Source organism: Camelus bactrianus, chromosome 25 (genome assembly GCF_048773025.1).
Source record: "Camelus bactrianus isolate YW-2024 breed Bactrian camel chromosome 25, ASM4877302v1, whole genome shotgun sequence".
NCBI lineage: Eukaryota > Metazoa > Chordata > Mammalia > Artiodactyla > Camelidae > Camelus > Camelus bactrianus.
In genome coordinates, this window is record NC_133563.1 from 36,593,782 (window position 1) to 36,617,323 (window position 23,542).

Here is a 23,542-nt window from a genome sequence, read left to right on the forward strand (position 1 = left end):
AAGGTGTGGATCGCCTGGGAGGCCGCCGTCCACAGGAGACCCCAGACTCATTGACAAAGTACAGGGACCGTGGCTGCTGCTGTCCTGGGGGTCAGGGTGGTTCAGGCTTTTGAACTTTCAGGGATTTTTCAGATGCAGAGAGTGGCTGATTCCTTCAGACTGGCTGGTGGGGAACTGAGGGGGACTCTGAGGTGGTGATAAATTATGAAAGCTACTGTGTTTGGGAGCTTCGGTCAGAGGAGCTGGGGAGAGGCCACGGGGGGCGGGGCGGGGGCGGGGCTCTAGCTCGGCTCCGCGAGGCCGGTCCAGCGAGTGCTCGCCGTGACCCGCCCTCCACGTCCGTTCCAGGTCTTGGATACCTACATGTTCCACGCTTTCCTCAAGGCCCGGCTCAGCAGAAGGATGGACGCCTTTGCCCAGATGGACCTCCACACGCAGTCCGAGGAGGACAGGTGCTGCGACTGGGCTGGAGGCTGCCCGGCTCTCTGGGGCCTGGAGCTCATGCAGCACAGCTGTATGGGGTGGATAACGATGGGTTCGGTCGGGGAAGCTTCCTCTTTAACTTTCAGGAGTCGGGGAGCAGCCAGGCGCCCCCTGTGCGTTTCTGCCTCTTGGGGGGGCACGTGGAATGCGCCCGCACTGGCCCCTCGGGGTCTGGGGCGTGCTGCTTTCTCCCATCTTCTCTCCCCACGTCTTCACTGTTTCCTGCCTCTTCCACGATGCTCTTCCTGATCCCCCAAACATGCGTCAGCCGTTGACAGTGCCCTTGTCTGTTCTGTGTTGTGGCCTCTCCTGGGGTGCGGACTGTCCTTCAGCCTTGACTACACGTGGGAGAGCCCGGTGTGTCCCCGCTGTTTCCTGCTCAGTGCAGGAGTGTTGGGTGCTGGTCACCTCGCCGGGGACACTCAGTGTGGGAATGTTGGGAGCTGGTCACCTCGCCGGGGACACTCAGTGTGGGAGTGTTGGGTGCTGGTCACCACGCTGGGGAGAATGCTCAGCTGAGCCTTGCTCTCCCATCCCTGTTGCGTCTGGAAAGTGACGTGCTGGCTTTCTCTACGCAGGATAAATGGGACGCTCCTAAGTCCAAGAAGACCGACGATCGAGAAGATGGCCAGCCGGAAGTCCTCGCCGCTGCACGCGGCCGACAGGCGCATGGTGGTCAGCATGCCCAACCTGCAGGACATCGTGGTTCTCGAGCTGCCGCCCCGCAACTCATCGCTTCGGAAGATGCACACCTCGGATTGTGGGAGCAGCCATGCAGGTGACACAGCCACTCCTGTTTGGGGGCTTCTGTTTGTCACGTGACTCTCACGCTGCAGGTCATCGGAAGAAACCGAAGCCTGTAACCAGAGAAGGGACGGGTTTTTGGTTTTTCTAAAGAAGTTTAATTATTTGAAACACTTCTCGAGTATTCGTTCTGCAGACCGTGTCCAGTATGGAGAATGATTTCTTGTGTGTATTTTCCGTCACCCCATCCCACTGCTGAAGGTGGCAGTCGTACAGGTTCCTGTGTCTTTCATGCGTGTGTGTGTAGTGCACATATATGTACGTGTGCACAGCAAGTACGTGTTTATGTACCTCCCTGTCTAAAGGGACATGACAACTGCTGGGCCTCCAGTGACCGCCAGGCCCTTTGTGGCGCTGGGGGTACAGGCCCCCACCCTCCTGAGCTGACGTTCCCGGGGTAAAGGCAGGTGACAGAGAAGCATGTGACGTTGGGGTATCAGGGTCATGACCTGAGCCGTCACAGGGTGGTCGGGTGCTGATGGGCAGCGATGCGGTGACTGGAGAGGCTGGCTGCGGCCCTGGTGGGCAGACTCCGGGGGAGGGCGAGTTGAGAGATGCGGCTGCTGCGTCTCTGAAGGAATCTGTGCGCAGCCCCAACTGTTGGTGTTAAGTTGCTATAAAACACGACGGACGTGTGTGAGCCCACTTGTCCCTGCGTGGGCCGCGGCAAAGCAAGTCACGATGTCGGTCGTTTGAGCTCTGGGTCCTCTCCCCGTGGTCTCCGGGTGAAGTCTCCATCCGTCCACGGTGGACCAGAAAAGCTGCAGTGAGGCCAGGTGCTGCCCCCCTCCCGCCCCCAGCAGGTCCATCTCAGCTTAGGTTGTTAGCTTAATCCTTCGACGGGTAAGGACTCACTACCACTTGTTTCCATTTACCATCAATAGTTTTAGCAAATAAAGCTGTTCAGTGTTCGCAGGGGGCATGGAGGCAGTGAGGAGCCGTTCAGCGGCGGGGGGCGGTGTGTGTGGAACTTCCTGGACAAGGCACACAGGTCCCTGCCCTGCCCTGTGCCGAGGCAGGAGCCCCAGCCTGGACTGCGGGCTGGGAGGGGGCGGCGTTCGTGTGTAAGGCCCTGCTAACTGTCTGCTCGCCTCCGCTTCCCCCGTCAGTTCTGTGTGTGGCCCCCAAGTCCACGCACACCTTCAAGATCCCGGAAGTCCACTTCCCGCTGGTGGGCCAGTGTGTGCAGGCGTTCCACGCGGACTGCGCCGCCCAGCTGACCAAGGTCATGGGCTCCCTGCCGCCCGAGAGCTCGGCGCTCCTGGCCGGGTACCTCTACCTGCGCGGGCTCGTCCGCCTGACGCAGGGCCAGCTGCTGGGCGCGCTCCTGGACTTTCAGAGCTTATACAAGACGGACGTGCGGATCTTCCCCGCCGACCTCGTCCAGAGGACGGTGGAGTCCCTGTCGGGACCTGAGCGCGCGCAGGCGGAGCGGACGCCCGAGCTGCGGAGGCTCATGAGCGAGGTCATGGACAAGCCCGCGGACGCCCCCAAGGCCGATGACCGCGTCAAGCACTTCGAGCTGCCCAGGACGCACATGCAGCTGGACGACTTTGTGAAGAGGGTCCAGGAGTCGGGCATCGTGAAGGACACCGGCACCATCCACCGGCTGTTCGCCGCTTTGACCGTAGGTGCGAGGCCGCGGGCGGGGCGGGGCGGGGCGGCTGGGAGGAGCCTTGCGCCGTGAGGCCTTCACCGGCTCCCTGGGCGCGAGGACCTGGGGGGCTGCCAAGCCTCTGGCCCTGGGGGGGAAGGGGCTGGGGATGCTTGATGGCATCTCTCCCGTCCTGGGGGGTCCACTCGCTGCGCGATGACCACTCCCTCCCAAGTGGGTCCTCGGCTTCAGCGGGAACGCTTCCAACACTCGTAATGGGGAGACCGTGTGGCAAACACCCCCCGCCCCCCCCCCCCCACCGCCTTCGTTTCCCCGAATTTGCTGCAGCTGCGGGTGGGCTGAGCTCCCTTCCACTCCTCCCTCCTCAGAGGGACACTGTCCCAAACTTGGCATTTGCCTTCGGGCCATTTTTTATGCATTTGCTGTAAGTGGCTGTCCCCACCAACAGTGCGTAGGATTTGTGTTTTGAAACTGAAACCATACGTGAATCATGCATGTCAGCCTGCATTTTCTGTCCTCTTCAATGCTGTGTTCTCAAAGTGTGTCTGTGGTGACACATGGATCTGGATGTTCGCTTAATCACCGACGGTGTGGCCTGAGGACCGCTCAGCATGTTAGCTGTTCCCCATCCGGTGGTGTCGGTGATTCTGCTTTTCAGGTGCTGACACGGAGGGTCGCCACCTGTCCCCCGAGCGTGCGGGACGCCTTCCTCTGGGGCTGCAGCAGGAGAGCCGTCATTCCTGCCGCAGGTGCCTCGACCCCCGGCTGCCCCGCCTGTGAGGGGCCGGCTTCCCTCCTCCTGGGGACCCCTGGGCATTGACGTCGGAAGCATGTGGCCCACCTTGAGAGGGAGGTGACCTCTGCTGTTGTTCCAGCCGAGCGTCTGTGCCTGGAGCCGCTGGTCCCTGTCCTCTGAGCCCCCGTTGCAGTCCTGCCCATTTCCCTATCGGACAGTTACCCTCACTTCTGTGGGCAGGACCTGCTGTGTCCTCTGGAAAGGCATCCTTTGCTAGTAACAGGCCGGGGACATCCCTCTCATGCAACCCCGAGGACGTGGCTCCTGCCTCATTTCCCGTCTGTGGGCAGACGTGGTGTCATTTCTGTGCACGCGTGTGCCCTTCCCCCAGGCAGGCCGTGGACTGTTTGTTCAGGGGCCTCTCAGTCGGCCTGACGAGGGCGCGGCCAGCCCAGCGCTCACGGGACCCTCCACGTGGTGACACTTACGTGGAGAAGTGGCAGCTCCTTGGCCGACCCGGCCTGTCTCCCAGGGCGTCTGTGGGCCTGAGGGCAAGGCCCAGGGATGCGCTGAGTCCCTGGGGCAGAGGCACTTTTGGGACCTGACCGGCCGCCCTTGGGCTGCCAGGAGCTGGGCGGGCGGGCGCCGCAGGACTCAGTGCGCTCAGAGGAGGCCCTGCCCCTCATGCTTCCGAGCGGGGCCTTGGCAAGGCCCCAGGCGCCTGGCCAGCTGCAGAGCCTGTGGACAGCGCCTGAACTGCTGGGGTGTCGTTCCCATGTAGCGGGGCGTCCCCTTCCGTCCCTGCCCGGCCTGTTGCCTCACAGTCCAGGTTGGCTGATGGCCTGGGTGGCACTGTTTTCTCGCAGGAAGAAGAGAGTCTGTCCCCCAGCTGTCACCTCCTTTTGGCCCACAGCGCCTTTGCGGGGAGCCAGGCAGGGTGATTTTATGGCTGGACACATGAGCACCAGCCAGCAGTCCCAGATGTATGCTCATAGGTGCTCAGACTTGACTCACAAAGACATGCCATCAATGGCCCTGCTGTCACTCTGGCTCCATTTGCATTTACTAGGTCATTAACTGTCCTGATTCTGGGACATGTAAGCCATTGTAACGCAGCACCAAATGGACAGTCTGCCTGATGGCCAGTTATGTGTTAAAAAAGCAGGATTGGGTCAACACTGAGTATCCCCATCTTAGAATAAATCCACATGAGATAAGAGCACACACGTCGCAGTCTGACATTTGTGGGGCAGGGCCCTCATGTTGTGGCCCCAGGGCCAGGAGGCTGCCACGTGCAGCCCTCAGCGTGGCCTGCAGGGCTCTGTGAGCCTACCTCCCCTGTGAGACAACCTGGGGAGAGTGCTGGAGTGTGGGTGAGGGGCAGAGACTGACAGTTGGCATTTTTGTGCAGAACTGGAGACAAATGGAGGATGAGGATTCTGTCCTTGGGGGGGGTGTGCGTGGCGGGGGTGTGTGCGTGTGGCCCCTGTGTGCATGATGGCTGGTGGGCGCGCTGGCCGGGGCTGTGCACCGTCCAGATGTGCCGCAGCCCTGGAGGGTGGCGCCTGCCGGCCCGTGCGGGGGTCCCTGGCCTCTTGGGTGTCCTTTGCCCTGGCTCCCAGAGCCCACGGGGCCGCCTCACCTCTGTCTGTGAGAGGCAGCTGTTTCCGGTGCTGGGGACCCACGCCTCCCTCTGCAGGGCCCAGTGACTGTGCTGGGGCCCAGGTGGCAGGAGGGTTTGTTATGATGATGGAAGGGCCAGGTGCTTGGGTGTGGGGGCCATGTGCCCGTGCCTTCAGTCTCCATCTTTCATGAAGTAACAGTTTCTCGGTTCTCCCCAGCCCCCATCTCTTATTCTCCTGATTCTTGGGTTTTCTTGCTCGGCTCTTTGGGCTCAATGTTTTCTTCGCGTTGTCCACTTGAAGCAAATGCTTCTGATAAAGCACACGGCTCAGAACCACCAGCAGGCGTGGACTGAGGCGCCCTGTCGGAGGCAGCTGCATTGAGTAGTGTTTCCAAAATGGCAGCAGGATGAGAGCGGTTTTGTGGGGTCGGGCGCCTGCCGCGTGCCCTCGGGTGCCTCACTGCCCGGCACAGGGACTCCAGGTGCCATCGACCTGGGCATGGGTGTAGGTTTCTGTGTTTGGATCCAGTGCCGTCAAACAAATACATAAGGTTGCAGGCAACCACCGTGAACAGTCAGGGGAACAGGTGAGCTGGAGGATCAGCTCCGAGGCCCGCCGCTGGGGGAGGGCTTCCCCTGAGCGCTCCCACGCCCGCACCGCGTGCTGACGAGGTCTGACCTCCCCGTTCGTCATTCCAGTGGCAGCAGTCACTCTCCACCCGTAGATGTGCCCCCAAGACTGGGAGTGCCCCCTGTCTCACCAGCCGCCCCTCAATCCAGCCACACTGGGTTGTGGCCGTGATGTCACATTCCCAGATGACTGTCGTCCTAATGGTGAGGAGCCTGGGGAGCCAGAGCGGGGCTCTCACAGCCTCTCTGGGCTGCTTCAGTCTGGCCTGCAGCCAAGTTGGGACGGGGAGGTCCCCACGCACACACAGAGCAGTACAGCATCGGCAGGGGGCCGTCCACCTGGCACCTGCCCGCCTGCCAGCAAGGGCTTGCTCTCCAGGCCTCCGTCCCTTTGTGACTGAGCCTCCCATGGTGGCTGGGCCCATGTAGAGGGTGGAACATAGCAGGTGTCGTGAGGAAAGAGCCTGCCAGCTCAGCGGCTGCCTTGGCCAGGGTGACAGCCTTGTCAAGAAAGCTGCACACGAGTTGTTTTATCTGGGTCTTAAGGAATGGGTGGGAGTTTTCAGGTCCAAGCACCCCAGACCTGAAGCGTGCACAGAGGTGTGTAACAACGTGCTTGTTACCATGCTGGGACACAGGAGAGGGGAGGGGAGAGGAGGGGGCCCAATCCTGGAGGGAGCTGGGCCTGATGAACACCAGGAGCCCCAAAGTGCTTGAACAGAGGGGGGAGCTCTTGTTAGCATCTTAGAAAAATCATTCTGGGTGTTGGGTGAAGCAGGCCGCCTGCAGGGCAGCTTTGAAAGTGGGGCACTTGTGGGCTTCTTCCTGCGCAGGACGGAGTGCAGACAGATCCAGGATGCAGAGCAGAGGCAGCACTGAGCCAGGGCAGGCGCCAGACACAGGGGAACAGGGGGATTGGGATGGGCTGGACTTCTTAGCAGCGGGGCGGGAGCTGGGTGACAGTGGGGGTCCCAGCTCCATTTCACAGAGAGGGAAGCAGGTTTGTTCCACAGCTTGCCTCTGGTCACACTGCCAAACAGTAGTGAAGCTGGACTTCAGACTTGGGTCTCTGTCCAATTCCAGAGCCCGCGACTGTTGGGTATTGGGAAGGCTGCTGGATCAGTTAAGATCGTCAGGGTTACAAACACTAAGAAGAATATATTTGCTCACATAACCAATACTGAAATGATGATAAACCTGGCTTCAGGCAAGGCTCGATCCAGCGGTGTGGAAGTGTCACCAAAGATCTGGTCTCATCAGTGTTAGCTTCACCCTGGGACTGGCCCCAGGATGGCTGCCACCAGTTCAGGGGGTGACTCAGGACTTTGTCCTTGTTCCAGTGTTCTCGCCTGGTGCCCCAAGAGTTACTGTGACTAACTGCTTAGGTCGCATGGAGATCCCCATCCCTGGGTCAGGAGCTGGAGGGGGCAGATGGGCTCAGCCCAGACCAAGTGCCCACCTGGGCACCTGGAGAAGCCCGGGAAAGGAGGGGAGGCTTTCCGTCCAGGTAGAGTTAGGCACTGGCGCCACCTGCTGCCTCCTGCCGGTAATGCGCTGCTTTGTGGTACAAAGCAACATTCCTGAAGTTTGTGTAAGTGCCTGTAAGAAATCTCTTTTCTCTTCCTAAACTAAGGGCACGAGAAACAGATTGACCCGGAAACATTCAAGGATTTCTACAACTGCTGGAAGGAGGCAGAAGCAGAGGCCCAAGATGTCAGTCTGCCTTTGTCCGTGATAGAACACCTGGATAAAAACGAGTGTGTCTATAAGCTGTCTAGCTCCGTCAAGACGAACCGCGGCGTGGGCAAGATCGCCATGACCCAGAAGCGCCTGTTCCTCCTGACCGAAGGGAGACCGGGCTACGTGGAAATTTCCACCTTCAGAAACATAGCGGTAAGAGCAGCTCTGGAAGCCGCCCTGAGCTTGGAGGGCACACCGGCCAGAGCAGACCACCCGCCTCTTCCTGCTGCAGATCCTCCATGGGCCCCGTACGGTCTGTGCCTCAGTGTGCTCACCTGCAAAGTGGGGATAATGATGTACTCTCCAACCATGATTGCTGTGGGGACTGAATAGATTAGGTGTGTAACGCGCTCAGAGCTGCCGATGACTGACGTCTGAGACAGCTGGTGTGCGTTTGGGAGCGGAAGCGCGGGAAGCCATGTAGCTTGTTCTTTTGCCGACCTCGGATCAGAGAACGTGTGAGGAGCGTAGAACTTCCTCCCCGAGATGCTTACTGAGAAACTGCCGGCCCCTGGGAGCTGCTGTAGCTCTCGTCTCCCAATCAGGTTCCTGGCCGGTCCACGCGGCTCAGTTTATAACAACTTTAAATGTCTGTTCTGTCATCTTCCCCACTGAGGAGATCGGAACCAAGGCTGCCTTAGCTTTACTTCCCCAAGATCATTTCCTCAGTGTGAGCAGCAGGTCAGCTGTGTTAACCCAGCTGCGGAAGATTCGCAGAGACAGGGAAGGCAGGCAACGCCCCTGCAGCCAGCGGACCCCCTTCTCACTGTTTCCTTCAGTGCCCCCCACATCTGCTTCCACAGACTTCCTCCCAGGAGTTCAAGGAGAGAGGGACTTAAGGAGGCGAAATAATGAACCACCGTTGAACGCGGTGGACGAGCCCAGCCGGGGGGCTGTGCTGGTGGGCTGCTCACGCCACGCCCGGGTCCCCAGGGAGGGCTCGCTGAGCCCCTCGGCGTGTGTGCACGGGGACAGTGGACGACCTTAGCGCGCCGCTCCTACATTCACCTCTCGTCCGCCCCACGGCCCTGCAGGTGTCATCCCCCTCACTGCCTCTCTCTCTGCCTCTGCAGGAAGTCCGGAGCACCACGGTGGCTTTCCTGCTCCTGAGAATTCCCACCTTAAAAGTCAAAATGGTGTCCAAGAAGGAAGTCTTTGAAGCTAACCTCAAGAACGAGTGTGACCTGTGGCACCTGATGGTGAAGGAGATGTGCGCTGGGAAGAGGCTGGCCGATGAGCACAAGGTCTGGGCCCGGGGCTGCCCCTGCCTGCTTGTGCCGCGCTCCTCTGGGCTCGCGCGTGTCTCTGTGGCTCTGCCCAGCGAGAAGCCGGGGCGCCCGGGCCGTGAGCGGGCTGGCATTAGATGAGGTCTTGTCAGGGAGCGTCTCGCTGAGGATGCTGCGGCCCACGGGACCCAGCGCGGGCCCCACGGGGTTGGGGACACCCTGGGGGCAAACGCAGGGGCCAGCAGGGTGCTGTGGGTGGACCGTGGGGGAGGCTGTCTGCTCTCTCCTCACCTCCCCATTCTGGTGACATCCCCGGGGTTGGAGGGCGGGGGGTCGGGGGCTGGACTCCGGCAGGTTCAAGCTGAGTATTCTGGGTACACACATCCTGCTCCGAGTGACTCTCCACTTTTCCCTGCACAGGATTAGGGTTTCGGTTGGGGGTGTGATAGATGTCTTCTGTATGGTTAGTTTCGATCGTGGGGAGTTTTGGACCTCCGTTTACTCTGGGCCAAGTTGATGGCTGTGACAGAGCCTAAAACACTTGCTTCCTGACCCTTTGTGGAAGTTTGCTGACCCCTGGGAGACACAGTCAGTATTTGCCTCAACTGAGAGTAAATGATTACATGACATCAAATCCAAAATCAAACGCTTCATGTCACTTTGGAAAAAACACACATCTTCAGAAGTATTGTTCGTGTCGCGTGATGGTCCTGCAGGGAAGCGACTGCGGCTGTGCTGAAACGACCGTTTCTTCGGCAGGACCCCCAGTACGTTCAGCAGGCGCTGACCCACGTCCTGCTGATGGACGCCGTCGTCGGGGCGCTGCAGTCGCCCGGGGCCGTGTACGCTGCCTCCAAACTGTCTTACTTCGATAAGATGAAGAACGAGAGTAAGCTAAGCCTGTGTCTGATGCGGCCGCGGTGTCTTAGGTCTGTCTTCAGGGACTTTTATCTGCTGTCTTTCTGTCTCCTCGGTTTTCTCGAGTTTCCCCCTTTCATGCTTTCAGGTTCTGAGTAGCACATGTCGCTCTGTGTCTTTCCTTTTCTTACCTAGCAGTAGTCCTCGGGGCTCTCCGCTCCTGAGGATGCGCTGAGGCACCTGTCCTGGGCTTTGCATACGGAAGTAGGCACTAACCACTGTCAAATGACCGTGTGCCGCAGGTCACAGGCACTGGGCTAGACCAGCGATGTAAATTCATGAAACACGGTGACCAAGGTGTGGGGATGTTTCAAAAACTATGTCTAGTTGTTTGTATGCATTTGAGAAAATAAGTTCTATTAAGATATAGTTCTCATGCCACACCCTTCTAAAGTGTATGAGTCACTGGTTTTAGCAAATTCAGAGTTGCACAGCCATCAGCACAATGGATTTTAGAACATTTTCATCACCCATAAGTGTACAAAACCCCATGCAGTCAGCAGTCATCCCTCAGCTGCTAAGCGAACGCTGGTCTACTTTGTCTCGATGGACTTGCCACAAGGTCGCCCGTCTGTGCATTTCACATGCACAACATCATACGTGTCCTTTGTGCCTGGCCCCCGCCATGCAGCATTGCTTCCGTGTTCATCCGCGCAGAGGTGTCACTTTTTCCGGCTGAGTTATACTCCGCTGTATGGACGTAGTGCAGTTTATCCGTCCATCCGTTGACCACTGAGTTTTCTACTTTCTGGCTGTGAATGGTGCTGCCCTGAACGCTCACGTGGAAGTTTTGCTGGGACGTGTATTGTCACTTTTCTTGGGTATTTGGCGAGGAGGACTCTGTGAAGTGTCACCCCTGCTTTAGGGAAAACAAGCTTCAGCTACACGTTCATTCACCTCTGTGCGTTTTGCTCTTCACGGCGTCTGTTGCTGTGAGATTCCTCGTGCTTCCTGGTCCTGGGACCACCCCCTCTCATGTCCCAGGACCCCCATCTCCAGGAGCAGCCAGGGTGCTCCAGTTGCTGGAGTGACTTGCAGAAGCTCTTGTCAACAATCCTGGAACCAGACGTTGATTTGCTGGGGTTTTTTCCCCTTAATTAGGAACAAAATCGAATGCACACTGCGCGTCAGCTGCTTAGACCGCCCATGCTCACACCTAGTCTTGATCAAGGTTTACAGAAAAGCCTCCTGAGTCCTCCGTGAACGAGGGCTCCACCCAACACGTGACCCTCAGTTCCGTCAGAGGGGAGCTGTGCAAGCTCGGGGTCCCTGACCCCTTGCTGCCAACCAAGAACTGCCTTCTCTTGTGTAAAGCTTAACAAGGCAACGTGCTTAGGTTATGATCCTGGGCTTAAGTTAGTAGCTTATGGTCAATTCGTGATGGAAAATCTAAAAATGAAACTTTCTGAAACCTGCACCCCACCCCTGGGGAGAGGCATTTGGCAATGATTGGAGGTATTTGTGGGGGGTGTGTAGTGGGGGGGTGAGGCCAGGGAGGCTGCCAAACATCGTACAGCACAGGACGCCCCCGCGGCAGCCACCCTGTGGCCCCAAAGGTTGAGAGACTGCTCGCAGGTGAGATTTATAGAGAAACGTTTAAAAGTCTTCACTCTGCCAGGGTGACAGGTGAGTGCGGACGGAGGTCAGGGTATTGAGCTCGGGAGCTGTGATTAAACAGAAAGCAGCAGGCGGTCACTTCCCACCGCCAGAGGAAGGAGGTGGGACGCACGTGGCTTTACTTTAATGTCTGGTTGCAAAGATAGTTCATCTTCACAAACGAGAGGTTTTACCCCAGAACTACTGGTCCAGGGAAGGCAGAACGTGAGCTAACCCTGCGTGCGTTGGCGTTTCAGTGCCCCTGGCCGTTCCCAAGACGACCTCGGAGACGCTGAAGCACAAGATAAACCCGTCGGCAGGTGAGACGACCCCACGCGGCGTGGACGTCCTGCTCTACACCCCAGGTAGCGGTCTCTCCCCTCTTGGCGGCTTTTTTCTGAACAGTCTGAGAGTTTAGACGTGTGTTCAAGGTCAGCCTGGAAGGGAGGGGCAGACGGCCTGATGGAGGGCGGTTTTCTGCATTTGAGGTGAAACCCTGAGCGGGGAGGTGCGGCCGCTCCGTGGGCTGGCAGGCCGGGCTGCGGGGCCGTGCAGGACTGGAGGGGGCGGCAGGCACGTGAGTCCCCACCAGCCTGCGAGAGCAGGTCGCGGTTGGCAGAGTGCTTGAGCCTGTGTCACTGTGACTGATCTGCACGTGTTACCACCCGATCTTCCTGTTTGGTGTGGCCGAACGGTCCTCCTCCTGCAGACTCGCTGGGACCTACAGGGCGCATCCAAGCGAGGAAGGGGGAAGACTCTGGTGCCACCGCAGGGGCCGAGGATAAACAAAGACCGCCGTTGTGTGGGAGCATTACAGCCGTCAAAACGCTTTTATTGAATTCCGGCTTGTAGAGACTGGCAGCCGAGTGTGACTCTGAGGGTTTACGATGTTGGGGAACAAAGACACTCAGTCTGGGTAGGAAAGAACCTTAGAAGCCAGCCGCTCTGCATTCAGTCCATCCGCGCCCGGAGGAGTGAGCGCATCACGCGGGCGCTCCCACCCGCCCCTTAACCCCCGAGGTCTGTGGCCTCGCGGAACCAAGGCTTCTCGGCCACGAGTCTCCTGTTTCACTCGGTTTCATGGAGAAATGGAAGTTCTGTGGCAGAGCCGCTTCCCAGCAGGAGAGGTTGATCTCCTCACTGCGCGTCCAGAAGACCCAGCAAAGCAGCCGATTGCGGACGCGGGAGAGGGGACCACAGGCAGCCCTCGTCCTGCCGGGTGCTGAGTTTATCCGGCCGAGGCTCTTTGTTGACGTTACTGGCTTGTAACATTAGAGACCAAGGTGCTTTCCACCAAGGCATCTGAATTGGGTAAATGAGCCATTTTTAGATCTAAGCTAGTTTCCCTTAAATGAAACCAGACTAGACTCTGGGTTGCCCATCATGATGGGCCAGTACCCGTTCCTCTGAGAACATCGAGAGGGTTCGGACAAAGGATGAAAAACGGCGATGCGGAAGACTGGGGTCCCTTTCCCGTGCAGTGGATGACAGCTCTGGAAGTGGTGGCCCAGAAGCTAAGAGGTGAGCAGGGCCGCATGGGTTTAGGGGGACAAGACTGGGGGCAGGACCCATCAGGAGCAGGGAGTGCTGGTCAACCCCTGAGAACCCCAGGAGTAGAGGGAGCCAGGCCCCCGGGGAACAGAAGCCCAGCTTCATGGCATCTCAGCCTCTGGTGGACTGAAGACTGCATCTCAGTGGGCGTGTCTCCCCCGAGGGGCCAGCGCACCAGCGGGGGAACACCCCAGAAAGACCGGCAGATACACACTTCTTGGCTTACGATGGGGGTGGTACTGCAGGGCAGTGGCTGGGGAAAGACTGTCTTCATTGTAAGAGGCGTTGGGACGCTGTGCGTTCGTGTGGAAGAACGAAGCTGACGACCCCTCAGACCTCACATGGTCATCAGTGCCAAGTGGACTGAAGTCCAGACGCGCAGGGCAAAACCAAACGTGAACAAACAAAGCTAGACGGGAACGTAGGCGGCCATACCCATGCCCTCACGGCGAGGAGAGCAGTCACAGTGGCATACAGAGGGCGCTGGCCATGGAGGAGGAGGGGCCAGTGTGACTGTGTCGAGCTTTCTTAAGCTGCAGTTGGTTTACGATGTGTCAGTTTCTGGTGTGCAGCACAGTGATTCTGTTACACACACACGTCCTTTCTGTTGTAGGCTATCAGAGGGTAGTGAATGTGGCTCCCTGTGCTCTGCAGGAGGCACTTGTTGTTCACCTTTTTATATACAGTAGTTAGTATCTGCAAATCCCAAAGGATTTTTAAAAGAAGCTTTCAAGAGTGAAAGTGGCAGTCACAGACGGGGAGAGGATATTTGCGAGACAGAAGGACCAACGAGGGGCTCGCAGAGGACGTGTAGAGTGGCCACGAATCACAGAGTGAGACACGCAACTCAGAAATGCGCAGGGGCATAAGCACGTCACCACAGAGGGTCATCCAAACGGCCGGCTGTAGCTCTCAGCCTCGTGAGCAGTTGAGGAAAGGCAGGTAAACCACAGCGGAAAGGCCACGTCTTCACACCACGGGAATGGCCGAGGTGGAAGACTGACGGGGCCAAGTGCTGGCGAAGATGTGGAGCAAAAGGAGTTGGCGCACGTCCCCTGGCGCCTGTCCCTCCACGCAGCCCTCCCGCCCCTTCTCCTTCCCGTCCCTGGCCCCGACTTCCCTGTGCCTGCACCCCTGTTCCCTTATGAATCCTCCTCAGATCCCCTCGGATCCTGGCAGGGGAGGCCGCCTACATGCGTGCTCCTGGCTGGCTCTCTGCGGGGTTCTCTGGGCAGAGCTGGCTCGCTTACGAGACTCTGGGCTCCCTGGGGCAGGGGGTTTGGGCTGTCTCACCTCTGTTTCCATCCCAGGCTGATGCAGGAGAGGATCCCTTCCAACATTTTGGGTTGCTTCCCTCGTCAGGGCATCTGGACCCAGCAGAAAAAATTGAGGACGCTCACCCCAAACTATGGTGTGCTCTGGACGAAGGCAAGGTGATTGTGTTCGATGCTTCCTCGTGGACGGTCCACCAGCACTGCTTTAAAGTGGGCACTTCTAAGCTGGTGAGTAGCAAGTCCCCAGGAAATGCAGGCAGTGTTGACACCATGTTAAGCAAGCGTCCTGACTAAGCTGTGATTCTGGGAAGCGAGCAGGCCCACCTGTACAGGCAGCAGGATGCACGAATCTCACTGCCTCCCTAAATCCTGCAAGCGGGAAGGCTCCCATTTTTATCTTGAGTTTTTTAATTAAATGTGAACTTGTTCTATTCTTCACTTAAGTGTTCTTATTTAAGTGAGCAGATAATGGGTTTAAACCCCTACTGCCCCCTACTCCAAAACTGGAGCCTCATATGATAAAGGAACAGGATCCAAGATATGTCAAAGCAGACTATTCACAGAAGTCTGAGAATGATTTAGACCAAACGAAAAACAAGAAGGAGGAATTAAGGACTCAGCCTCATCTCATCATTCTCATCCTAAGATTGAATTTTGGGGGTTGATTCTTAGTCACAAGCATTTCAAAGACTGTTCAGTAACAGGGCAACTTTAAAAATCCTAGTGAAAATTAAAGCAAAACGCGGCATTTTGTTATCAGTCTCTGTTGCTCCCCAATTAGGGCAGGTAACAACTGAGGCAGAAAGTTATTCCAATTATGTGAAAATATCCTCCCACTGGTTTCACAGAGATATTTGGTACCATTCGACAAGAAAGAAATGTGGGCAGAATCTCTAGAAAATGCTCCCTTCGCTGAAATTTGAAGTTCAAAGTGGTTTATGTAGGATATCTTTGGGCCACTAAAGAAAGATGTTTTACTGAAATTATAACAATTCTCAGGTAGATCCCTCAAAAGAAAGGGCTTTTTAAAATTATTAATTCTGAAATTAGCAAGGTAGCACCTTTTTCTAATTTATAAGAATATTTATTGGTAAAATTAAAACTATGAGTTTTTATAAGATCTTTCTTGTGACTTAAACAGTTCACCACCATCGATGCTGGTTGTATCTGGTTTTAGATCTAGCCTCAAGCCCTCCAACATGAGTGTTAACTGTTACTCTGTAAAATCTACTTGTGTTTGAAAATCTGAGACATTTGTTCAGTTACCAGTAAAATGTTGCCCACATCACGGATGGAGTTGGACACCAGCTCAGAAAATTTTTAGGGAGCATTTTTTAGGGATTCGATTGGGTTTGTTGAGATGTCCAGGCAAATAGCTGTGTTTCACGTTTATGTGGCTTTTATAACTCTTCAGTGTTTTACTTCTTCATGTTTAATTTCCAACAGTCTAAAACTAATCACTGGCTGTTGACTTAGCTAAGCTGGAACCCCGAGAACTCGCTACAGCGAGCACCGGCGGTTCTATCTGTAGTTAACATGCAGTGAGGCTTCATTGTTTGCAGATTCCACGTGTGCAGATTTACCTGCTCACAAAACCTACCTGTACCCCCAGGACACATAACTCACGGTGCTTTCAGGGTCCTCCACAGCTGGAGAGGATGCCAGCTGCGTGCAAGCTCCCAGCCGAGGTCGAACAAGGCAACTGCCTTCCTGGTCCAGCTCACACTGTACATGGGTGTCCTCTCCATGGCCCATTTAGTGCCATGGTTTTTGCATTTTTGTGCTTTTTATGGGTGGTTTTGCTGTTTAAAATGGTGCCCCAGTGCAGAGCTGACTGCTGTCTAGTGTCCTGAGTGCGAGAGGCCGGAGCCTCATGACGTCCGTGCCGTGGACAGGCTCCGTCCAGGGCGAGCTCAGGCGGATGGGTCAGCGGGGTGCAGGGGGCCCTCTGCGCTGTCGACAGCCTGCGTGTGACTTGACAGCCGGCCCCAGTTTCAGATCCATGGATTCCACCCACCGTGGAGGGTGTGGTCCTGCACTGCGTGTCTGGTGAAGAAAATCCACGTGTACGTAGACCGTGCAGTTCAGACCTGTTGTTTGAGGGTCAAGTGTATATAAAATAAGGTGTCTTTAAACAGAAACACACGTACAACAAGGTGACGTATTGATCGGTTAAGAAAAATGTGGCTGTAGGAGCCTCAGCCTGGGTCCCAGCGCTCGCTGAGCCTGCAGGACGCAGCTCACCCCAGGGTCAGCGGGAACTGATGGCCCTCCCCATGTCGTCCCGGCCCTGTCAGAACTGCATGGTGATGGCGGAGCAGAGCCAGGTGTGGGTCGGCTCCGAGGACTCCGTCATCTACATCATCAACATCCACAGCATGTCCTGCAACAAGCAGCTCACGGACCACCGCTCCAGCGTCACGGGTTTGGTCGTGCAGGATGGAGCTCAGGCGCCGAGGTTCGTCCAGGCTCTGCTGGGAGGGGCCGCCTGGCTCCTGGTTGGGTCGGGGGCTCCCAGAGGGCAGGGATCGCTCACCTACGGGGGCTGGGGCGGGCAGGGAGAGTGAAGCGGGTCTGGAGGGAGAGCTCGGGGGTGTTCCTGCCTGTCTCTGCTGTGGGCACAGAGGAGCAGTCTCTCCTGGAGACCAACTCCGGGGGAAGTGTGGTGGTCAGTAGCAGCTGGCACTCAGCCTTCCTTGCCTGTTCTTTGGCTTCTGGTGTTTGCCTGCCCTCCCTGGCCCATAAATGCATCACTCCAATCACCTGTCTTTGCACAGAGTCCCCTGTGTATCTGTCTGTGTCCAAGTGTCCCCTTCTTATGAGGATGCAATCATACTGGACTATGGCTTACCCTCATTCATGTAACTTGAATACTTCTGTACTATTTCTAAACAAGATGTCATTTTGAGGTACGGAGGCAGAGGTTAGGGCTTCAGCATATCTTTCTTTGGGGACACAGTTTACCTCTTTCCTTCGTCGTTTTCCCTGCATAAGAGCGTCAGCTCCCCGAGGGCAGCCCCTGTCTGTCCTGCTCTCTGCTGTGTCCTATGTTTGGAACAGGGCCTGGTGCCCAGCAGGTGCCCAGGGGAGCCATGAGAACCAGCTGTGAGGAAGCCTGGGCTCAGCGGGCAGCCCCAGCCCTGGATCCAGCGGTCAAGGCTCCCTCCCTGCCACCCCCACCCTGTCCCCGAGTTTCACGGATGCCATCTGTCCGGTGGGCGCAGGGTCTCAGCTGAAGCTGAGACAGCATCAGAAGGCGGAGGGGCCTGCGCGGCACGGGCGGGCGCGCCTCCCCCGGACCGTGCTGATGCTCGCCCCTGAGCTCGCAGGGGCGCGTGCTGTTTCCAGCCCTCGTTTGAGGGGTGGGTTTCAGTTAACGGTGACGTTATGGTTCTGTTCGCCAGTTCCTGGCGGCAGCGCACGCAGCAGTGATGGGAGGTGCTGGGTGAGCTCAGAAACCCACCTCTCCCCGCTCCCTGGGTCACATCCTCCCCGAGCCTTTTTCTTGCCACATGGACGGCGTTTGTGTCACTCGTTATCTGTGTTGTGGGTGCCTTCCCTGACAGCAGCTTTGTTCTTTTCTGGATGAGAGCATGCAGGGGGTTCTCCAAGCCACATGACATGCACGTACACACATGTGTCTGCACCGCAGGGAGGTGTACTCGTGCAGCATGGACGGGACGGTCCTGGCCTGGAACGTGAGCACGCTGCGGGTGACCAGCAGGTTCCAGCTGCCGAGCTGCGGGCTCTCGTCCATCAGACTGCACAACGACCGCCTGTGGTGCTGTAAGTCCTCTGTCTGCCGACCTCAGCCCTGCTCGTCCCGGGAAAGGAAACCAAATGAGAGCCAAAGCCTGTTTCCTTGGCTTTACGTGTTTCCAACCTTGACTGTAAAACTCTGGTTTCTTCTCTCTGCTCGCGGCTCCCCGCTCCCTGCCTGAGCTTGCTGCTCCCCTGGGTTCCCTGCTCACAGCTAATGGGACGGGACGCCTGCATCCTGCCCGCGTGGCCTCGCTCCTGCCCTCGCCTCTGCTCTCACTGTCCCCGCTCGTAGTGTGCAGCCAGCCTGAATGCCCCTGGGTCATCGCTGCCCCCTCCGGGAGCCCTCAGTGGCCCTATTGAGGGTGGTCCTGTCTCCCCGGCCCGAGAGCCAGCTTGGCGGACTGTGCCCTGTGCTCACCTCTGCCACCCCCTGCCCAGACCTCGGGCCAGGGATGTCCATGGATGTGAGCTGGGCGTTTTGCTGGAGTGTGACGGGGAGGTGCAGACACTGTGCCTGGTGGCGTATGTTCTGCATTTCTGAGCAGCACGGCACAAAGGTCGCCTGCACTTTGAAGGCTTCCCTGCTGGGTGCCAGACAACACTGGTGAATGTTTTCTTTAAATTGAATGTTTTCTTTAAATTGAAGCTGGATTTATATATGATGAGATGCACAGATGGACCTGTACAATTTGTAGTGTTTTGACAGAAGTACACACCACAGAGCCACCCAATGATCGAGACACAGAACATTTCCATCCCAGTTACCAGTCCCTCTGTGCCCCTTTCCAGGTAGCCCCTGACTCGAGGGGAGCGACTGTCCTGAATTCTGTCACTGATTTGTTTTGTTTGTTCCTGAACTTTCTCTGAATGGACCCTAGAGCACCTGTTCATCTGGTTCCGTTCAGGCAACAGGGTGCTTTTAGGGTTCAGCCATGATGCTCCAGTGGCAATAGCTCATTCATTTTATTGCATGAAGGCTGCAACTTGGTTATCCATTCTCCCTTGGATGGACCTGGGTTAACTATGTTTAACCATTTGAGAAACTGTCATTCCTTTCCAGAGGTATATGACAGTTCTAGTTCCTCCACATCCTCACCAAAACTTATCTATTTTTTCATCTTAGCTGTCCTAGTGGGCATGAAGTGGCATCTCACTGTGGCTTTCGTTGCATTTCCCTGACGGCTCACAATGCAGAGCATCCTCTCATGGACTGTTTGCTATTTTTGTGTCTTCAGAGAAACATCTGTTCAGATTCTTTGCCCATCAGTCTACTTACTCTCAAGGCTATTAATGACATGGTTGGATATAAACTTACTTATTTCTTTTCCATTTTCCCCATGTTCTTTTGTTCTTTTGTCTCTCCTTTTCTGCCTTCTTTTAGGCTGAGTACTTTTTATACTCAATTTAATCTTTTGTATTGTCTTTTTAGGCCTGTGTGTTTTGCTTTACTTTTTAGAGGTTGCTCTAAGGACTGCGATATGCCACCTTAATTTCTCACAGTCTACCTTACGCAACTATTACACCACGTCATGTATAATGGACCCAGCATACAGCAGGTCTGGCTTCAAAGGGGGGTGGGTGGCAGAGCTGCAGAGGACATTGTCCCCCATGGGGGTCATCTTGTGGACAGAGCTCTCCCTGGGTCCTCCCCCTTCCGTCGCCCATGGGTGGCGGGAGCCCCTTTCCTTTGGGTGCCTGGCCCACCTCAGGGACAGTGATCAGTCCCACCCACCTCTGTTGCCTCCACTCCCTGCTCCTTGTGCAGCAGGCCCCCTCCCGACTCGCACAAGCAGGGTTGGTGTGAACTCTGCCTGCTGCTCTCTGCCAGCCGGGCCCAGGCATTGTTGGTACCTGGCGATTGCACTTGGGGAGAGCCTGGGGCAGTGAGCATGGCTGGTTGGCCCCAGGGAGGGGCCTCCAGGGGCATCAGTGCCGCTTAGCAGGGCTTCCTGCTGCCCAGGTGTTCCTGACAGTCAGCAGCCTCCAAAAGGACCTTATTAATTAGCCCAAGTGGATAATGGCATCTCTGGATAAAAGGCCTCCTAAGGGATGCCTGGGTTTGCTAATTAGGTCTCGGGCAGGAAGGAGTGGTGGGGGCGGGCTCTCAGGTTCTGGGACCGAGGAGACCCCAGCTGAGCTGCCGAGTCCCAAGGGTGGCCGAGGACAGGGCGTCATTTCTCTGTGGGCTTGCAGTCCACCCACCATGGCAGGAAGCCAGGGCCCGCCCGGGGTGCTGGTACCTCCTGTCCCAGGGGCTTCAGCACAGGGGTGGGAGGAGGGAGCTGGCAGTAAAAGCTGAGAAAGGACAGCCCTGTAGCTCTTCATCTTCCTTGGAGATGACTCCGTCCCCCGTAGCCTTGGTCTGACCTCTCCCCTGCGGTACTGATTTTGATGACCTGCAGCTCTCATGGTGTGGAAACTCTTGGTTTACAAAAAGACGTTTTCCTGGAGTGATTAATAGAAACAGATGGAGAGACGCTTAACCAGGGAGACATGTCCCACGTGGGCTGGGCACTGCTGCCTAGAGTTCTGTCCTTACTGACGGGGTTCGCAGACACCGTGGCTTCAAGGGATGGGAAATGCCCCATAACCGTGGCAGGAAGGATCCCAAAAGCCTCAGAAGAGGCTGCTGGATTCCAGCAGTTTCCTCATCAGTAAAAATGGGGCTAATGGTCTGAGTGTCGCTGCGAGGACAACGTGGCTGAGAGAACGGGAAGGCTCCACATGACTGTCCCAGTCACAGAGCCCCACCCCGTGGTCAGACATGGCAAGGACCAGTGGCCCCGCCAGTCACACTGCAGCTGGGACAGCGGCTTCCTCCCTGTGCTTCGAATCCGCCCCACCTGCGCCTCATTCTGGGTCTTGTGTCCTGCAGGTACTGGTACCAGCATCATGCTCGTGACCACGAATGGATTTGTCCGTCAGGAACTGAAGATCAACGAGAACTTCACAGAGATAAGCACCTCCTTCCTGGGTTTCCAGCTCATACCCGAGGTACCCCAGCACCTCTGTCTGGGCGGTGCACGCTGGCTCCCCCAGCCAGCGCCCGCATTGACACCTTACGTTTTAGCAGGAGCAGCTCTGGGCGGCCTGTGCTGGGTACGGCGACCTCTACATTTGGAGCCTGAGGGACCTGGCCCAGCCCCCCCAGAGGATCCACCTGCCCGAATGCTCCGAGGTCAACTGCATGATCAGGGTGAAGAAGCAGGTAAGGGGCGCCAGGACTCCCGGAAGAGCCTGCCTGTGGGGCTCCGCCCCTCCCCCCACGGCCTCTCTGCCCCGCCCGCCGCCCCGCCCCCTCCGCTCAAGGCCCCGCCCCTCCGCTCAAGGCTTCGCCCCTGGGCTGCGGGCAGAGGGGGTCCCCACGCTAATGCCCGTCTCTCCTCCCAGATCTGGGTGGGCGGCACTGGGCTGTCGCAGGGGAGGTCCAAGGGTAAGATCTACGTGATCGACACCGAGAGGAAGACGGTGGAGAAAGAGCTGGTGGCCCACGCGGACACGGTGAAGACCCTGTGCTCCGCGGAGGACAGATACGTGCTGAGCGGGTCCGGCCGCGAGGAAGGGAAGATCGCCATCTGGAAAGTCGAGTAACCTGGGCGCCCGTGGGAGCGGCGCTGAGCCCTGCGAGGGAGCGGCGTGCCTTCGGCCGGCTTTCTGGAGCCTTCCCAGAGAAGGCGGGTCCCCACCTGCCCAGCGGTGAGCGGGGCGTGGCCACTGCAGGCGCCTGTTCGGCGCTCGGGCCTCAGTTACCAGGCCTGTAATATCGCACTTTCTCTCTGGGGCTTGACGGATTGAACTGTACCGTTTCAGGTTGGGTTGCCTGTCAGTTAACCTCCGCTGAGAAGTCACCCCTGCGTTGTCTAGGCACTTTCAGAATCCACGACCTGGGCCAGCACCGGGCCAGCTGGAAGCAGTTTAGCCAAAGCACACACGACCCGCAGACCTCAGGGCTCTGGTCTTGCCTTTCCCTGGCTTCACTCACTCATTCACTCACCAAATGCTGAACCCGACAGCCCCACACTGACCTCTTGTTTCCAGCAAAGCTCACAAGAAGGGGCGTTTTTAAATGGCCGCTTTGTGGTTGAACAGGTTTGCGCCGGCCCTCACTGTCCCCCATCAGAGCAGGTGACCAGGATCTGCCCCAGGGAGGAGACAACACTATGATAAGGCTGTCTGGACAGGGCTGGGCCAGCAGAGGCAAGTTCTGTGCCTTAAAAACAAACAAACAAAAAGAATGCAACAATTTTGTAATGAGGAAACCCAGAGACTTTTTTCTACCAAAGATCAGAGCTCCATCTAAAATCATGTACAGACTCAGCAGACGCTAATGTATATTTCTGCTCCATGTGCATCTTGTGTGCATAGCGTGTATGTATATATAGACGGTGCCTTATTATTTAACTGAAGATAATCTTACTAGCTATAAAAAAAATTTGCAAAAAAGACCTTTTGCACATTTTTTTTCTGTAACATTGAGATTTCCATTCTTAAATGTCAGTGAGTAAGGTTTTGGCATGGCTGCTGGACCAGGAGGGAGCACTGTTGAGGGCCCATGGCCTGTCCCATGTGGACCCATGAAGTGCTCAGGCACAGGGGAATGGCTGCTGGACCCTCTGCCCTGGACTCTTGGGACTTGGGGAGACACCGCACCAGACCTTGCTCACCCCTGACAGGTCTCTGAGGGTCTCTATCAGGCCCCCAGGACAGAGCCAGACTCCAGAGGCATCTGCAGTGCCTCCTGGGTAAACGCTTTGGCTGGGCCTCTGGCTGGGTCTGCAAGACCCAAGCATTCTGGAAGGTTTGGATCACTGGTCGATATTCGGGAACGTTCTGAGACTGGTGAGGAGAACAGCCAGGTGGCCGAATCCCTCCCCGTCAGCCCTGATGGGAAGGGTGTCCTGACTTCTAGGAGGCAGACTAGGCCAGCAGCAAAGGGCGGGAGGTGGGATTCTGCTTTTGTGAAGTTGGTTCTTAAAACTAATAAGTAAACTTCTAGCAAGACTGATCAAGAAACTGATCAAACACAGATTACCAGTATCAGGAGTGAGAGAGAGGAGAGAATCCTGCAGACATCAAAAGCATGTCATGAATAATTTTATGGCAAAACACCTCACAGCTGGGAGGAAATGCACACATTTCTTAAAAAACAACTTTATGAAACCAGTGCAAGAAGACATAGAAAATCTGAATAGTCCTGTCTCACTCACGAGACTCACATCACCTTGCTACCCAAACCAGCTAAGATATTACAAAGAAAAAAAATGCAGACCAGTATCCTTCATAAACATTAAAATCTTTAGAAACATTTTAGAAAATCAAATCTAGCAATACAAAACAAGGACACCACCTTACAATCAAGTGGAATTCATTGCAGGAATGCAAAGTTGTTTTAATATCCAGGTCAATTAATGCAATTCACCATCTTAACAAATGCAAAAAGGGAAACCACAAGTCCATCCCAATAGATTTGGAGTCTTTGACATAATTCAACATCCCTTCATGATAAAAGCTCTCAGCAAACTAGGGCTAGAAAGAAACTTCAACTGGATAAAGAACAGCCACCAAAAAACCCACAGCAAACAT

At 56.4% G+C, this 23,542-nt stretch overlaps 1 protein-coding gene across 5 annotated transcripts in view; it reads left to right on the forward strand.

Moving 5' to 3' along the window:
• DENND3 (DENN domain containing 3) overlaps positions 1-22,404 on the forward strand; it is a 45,998-nt gene extending 23,594 nt beyond the window's left edge. For 2 of the 5 annotated variants that reach the window (XM_074353173.1, XM_074353176.1), the window contains 13 exons: positions 349-452; positions 1,062-1,261; positions 2,397-2,918; positions 7,526-7,785; positions 8,706-8,876; positions 9,618-9,747; positions 11,630-11,737; positions 14,286-14,425; positions 16,495-16,655; positions 17,850-17,983; positions 20,835-20,953; positions 21,030-21,167; positions 21,350-22,404. In XM_074353173.1, the coding sequence (XP_074209274.1) occupies positions 349-452; positions 1,062-1,261; positions 2,397-2,918; positions 7,526-7,785; positions 8,706-8,876; positions 9,618-9,747; positions 11,630-11,737; positions 14,286-14,425; positions 16,495-16,655; positions 17,850-17,983; positions 20,835-20,953; positions 21,030-21,167; positions 21,350-21,550 (2,388 nt within the window). In that variant the 3' untranslated portion in view covers positions 21,551-22,404. The other 3 variants (XM_074353174.1, XM_074353175.1, XM_074353177.1) reach the window with 3 other exon arrangements.
• Positions 22,405-23,542: the final 1,138 nt, after the last annotated feature.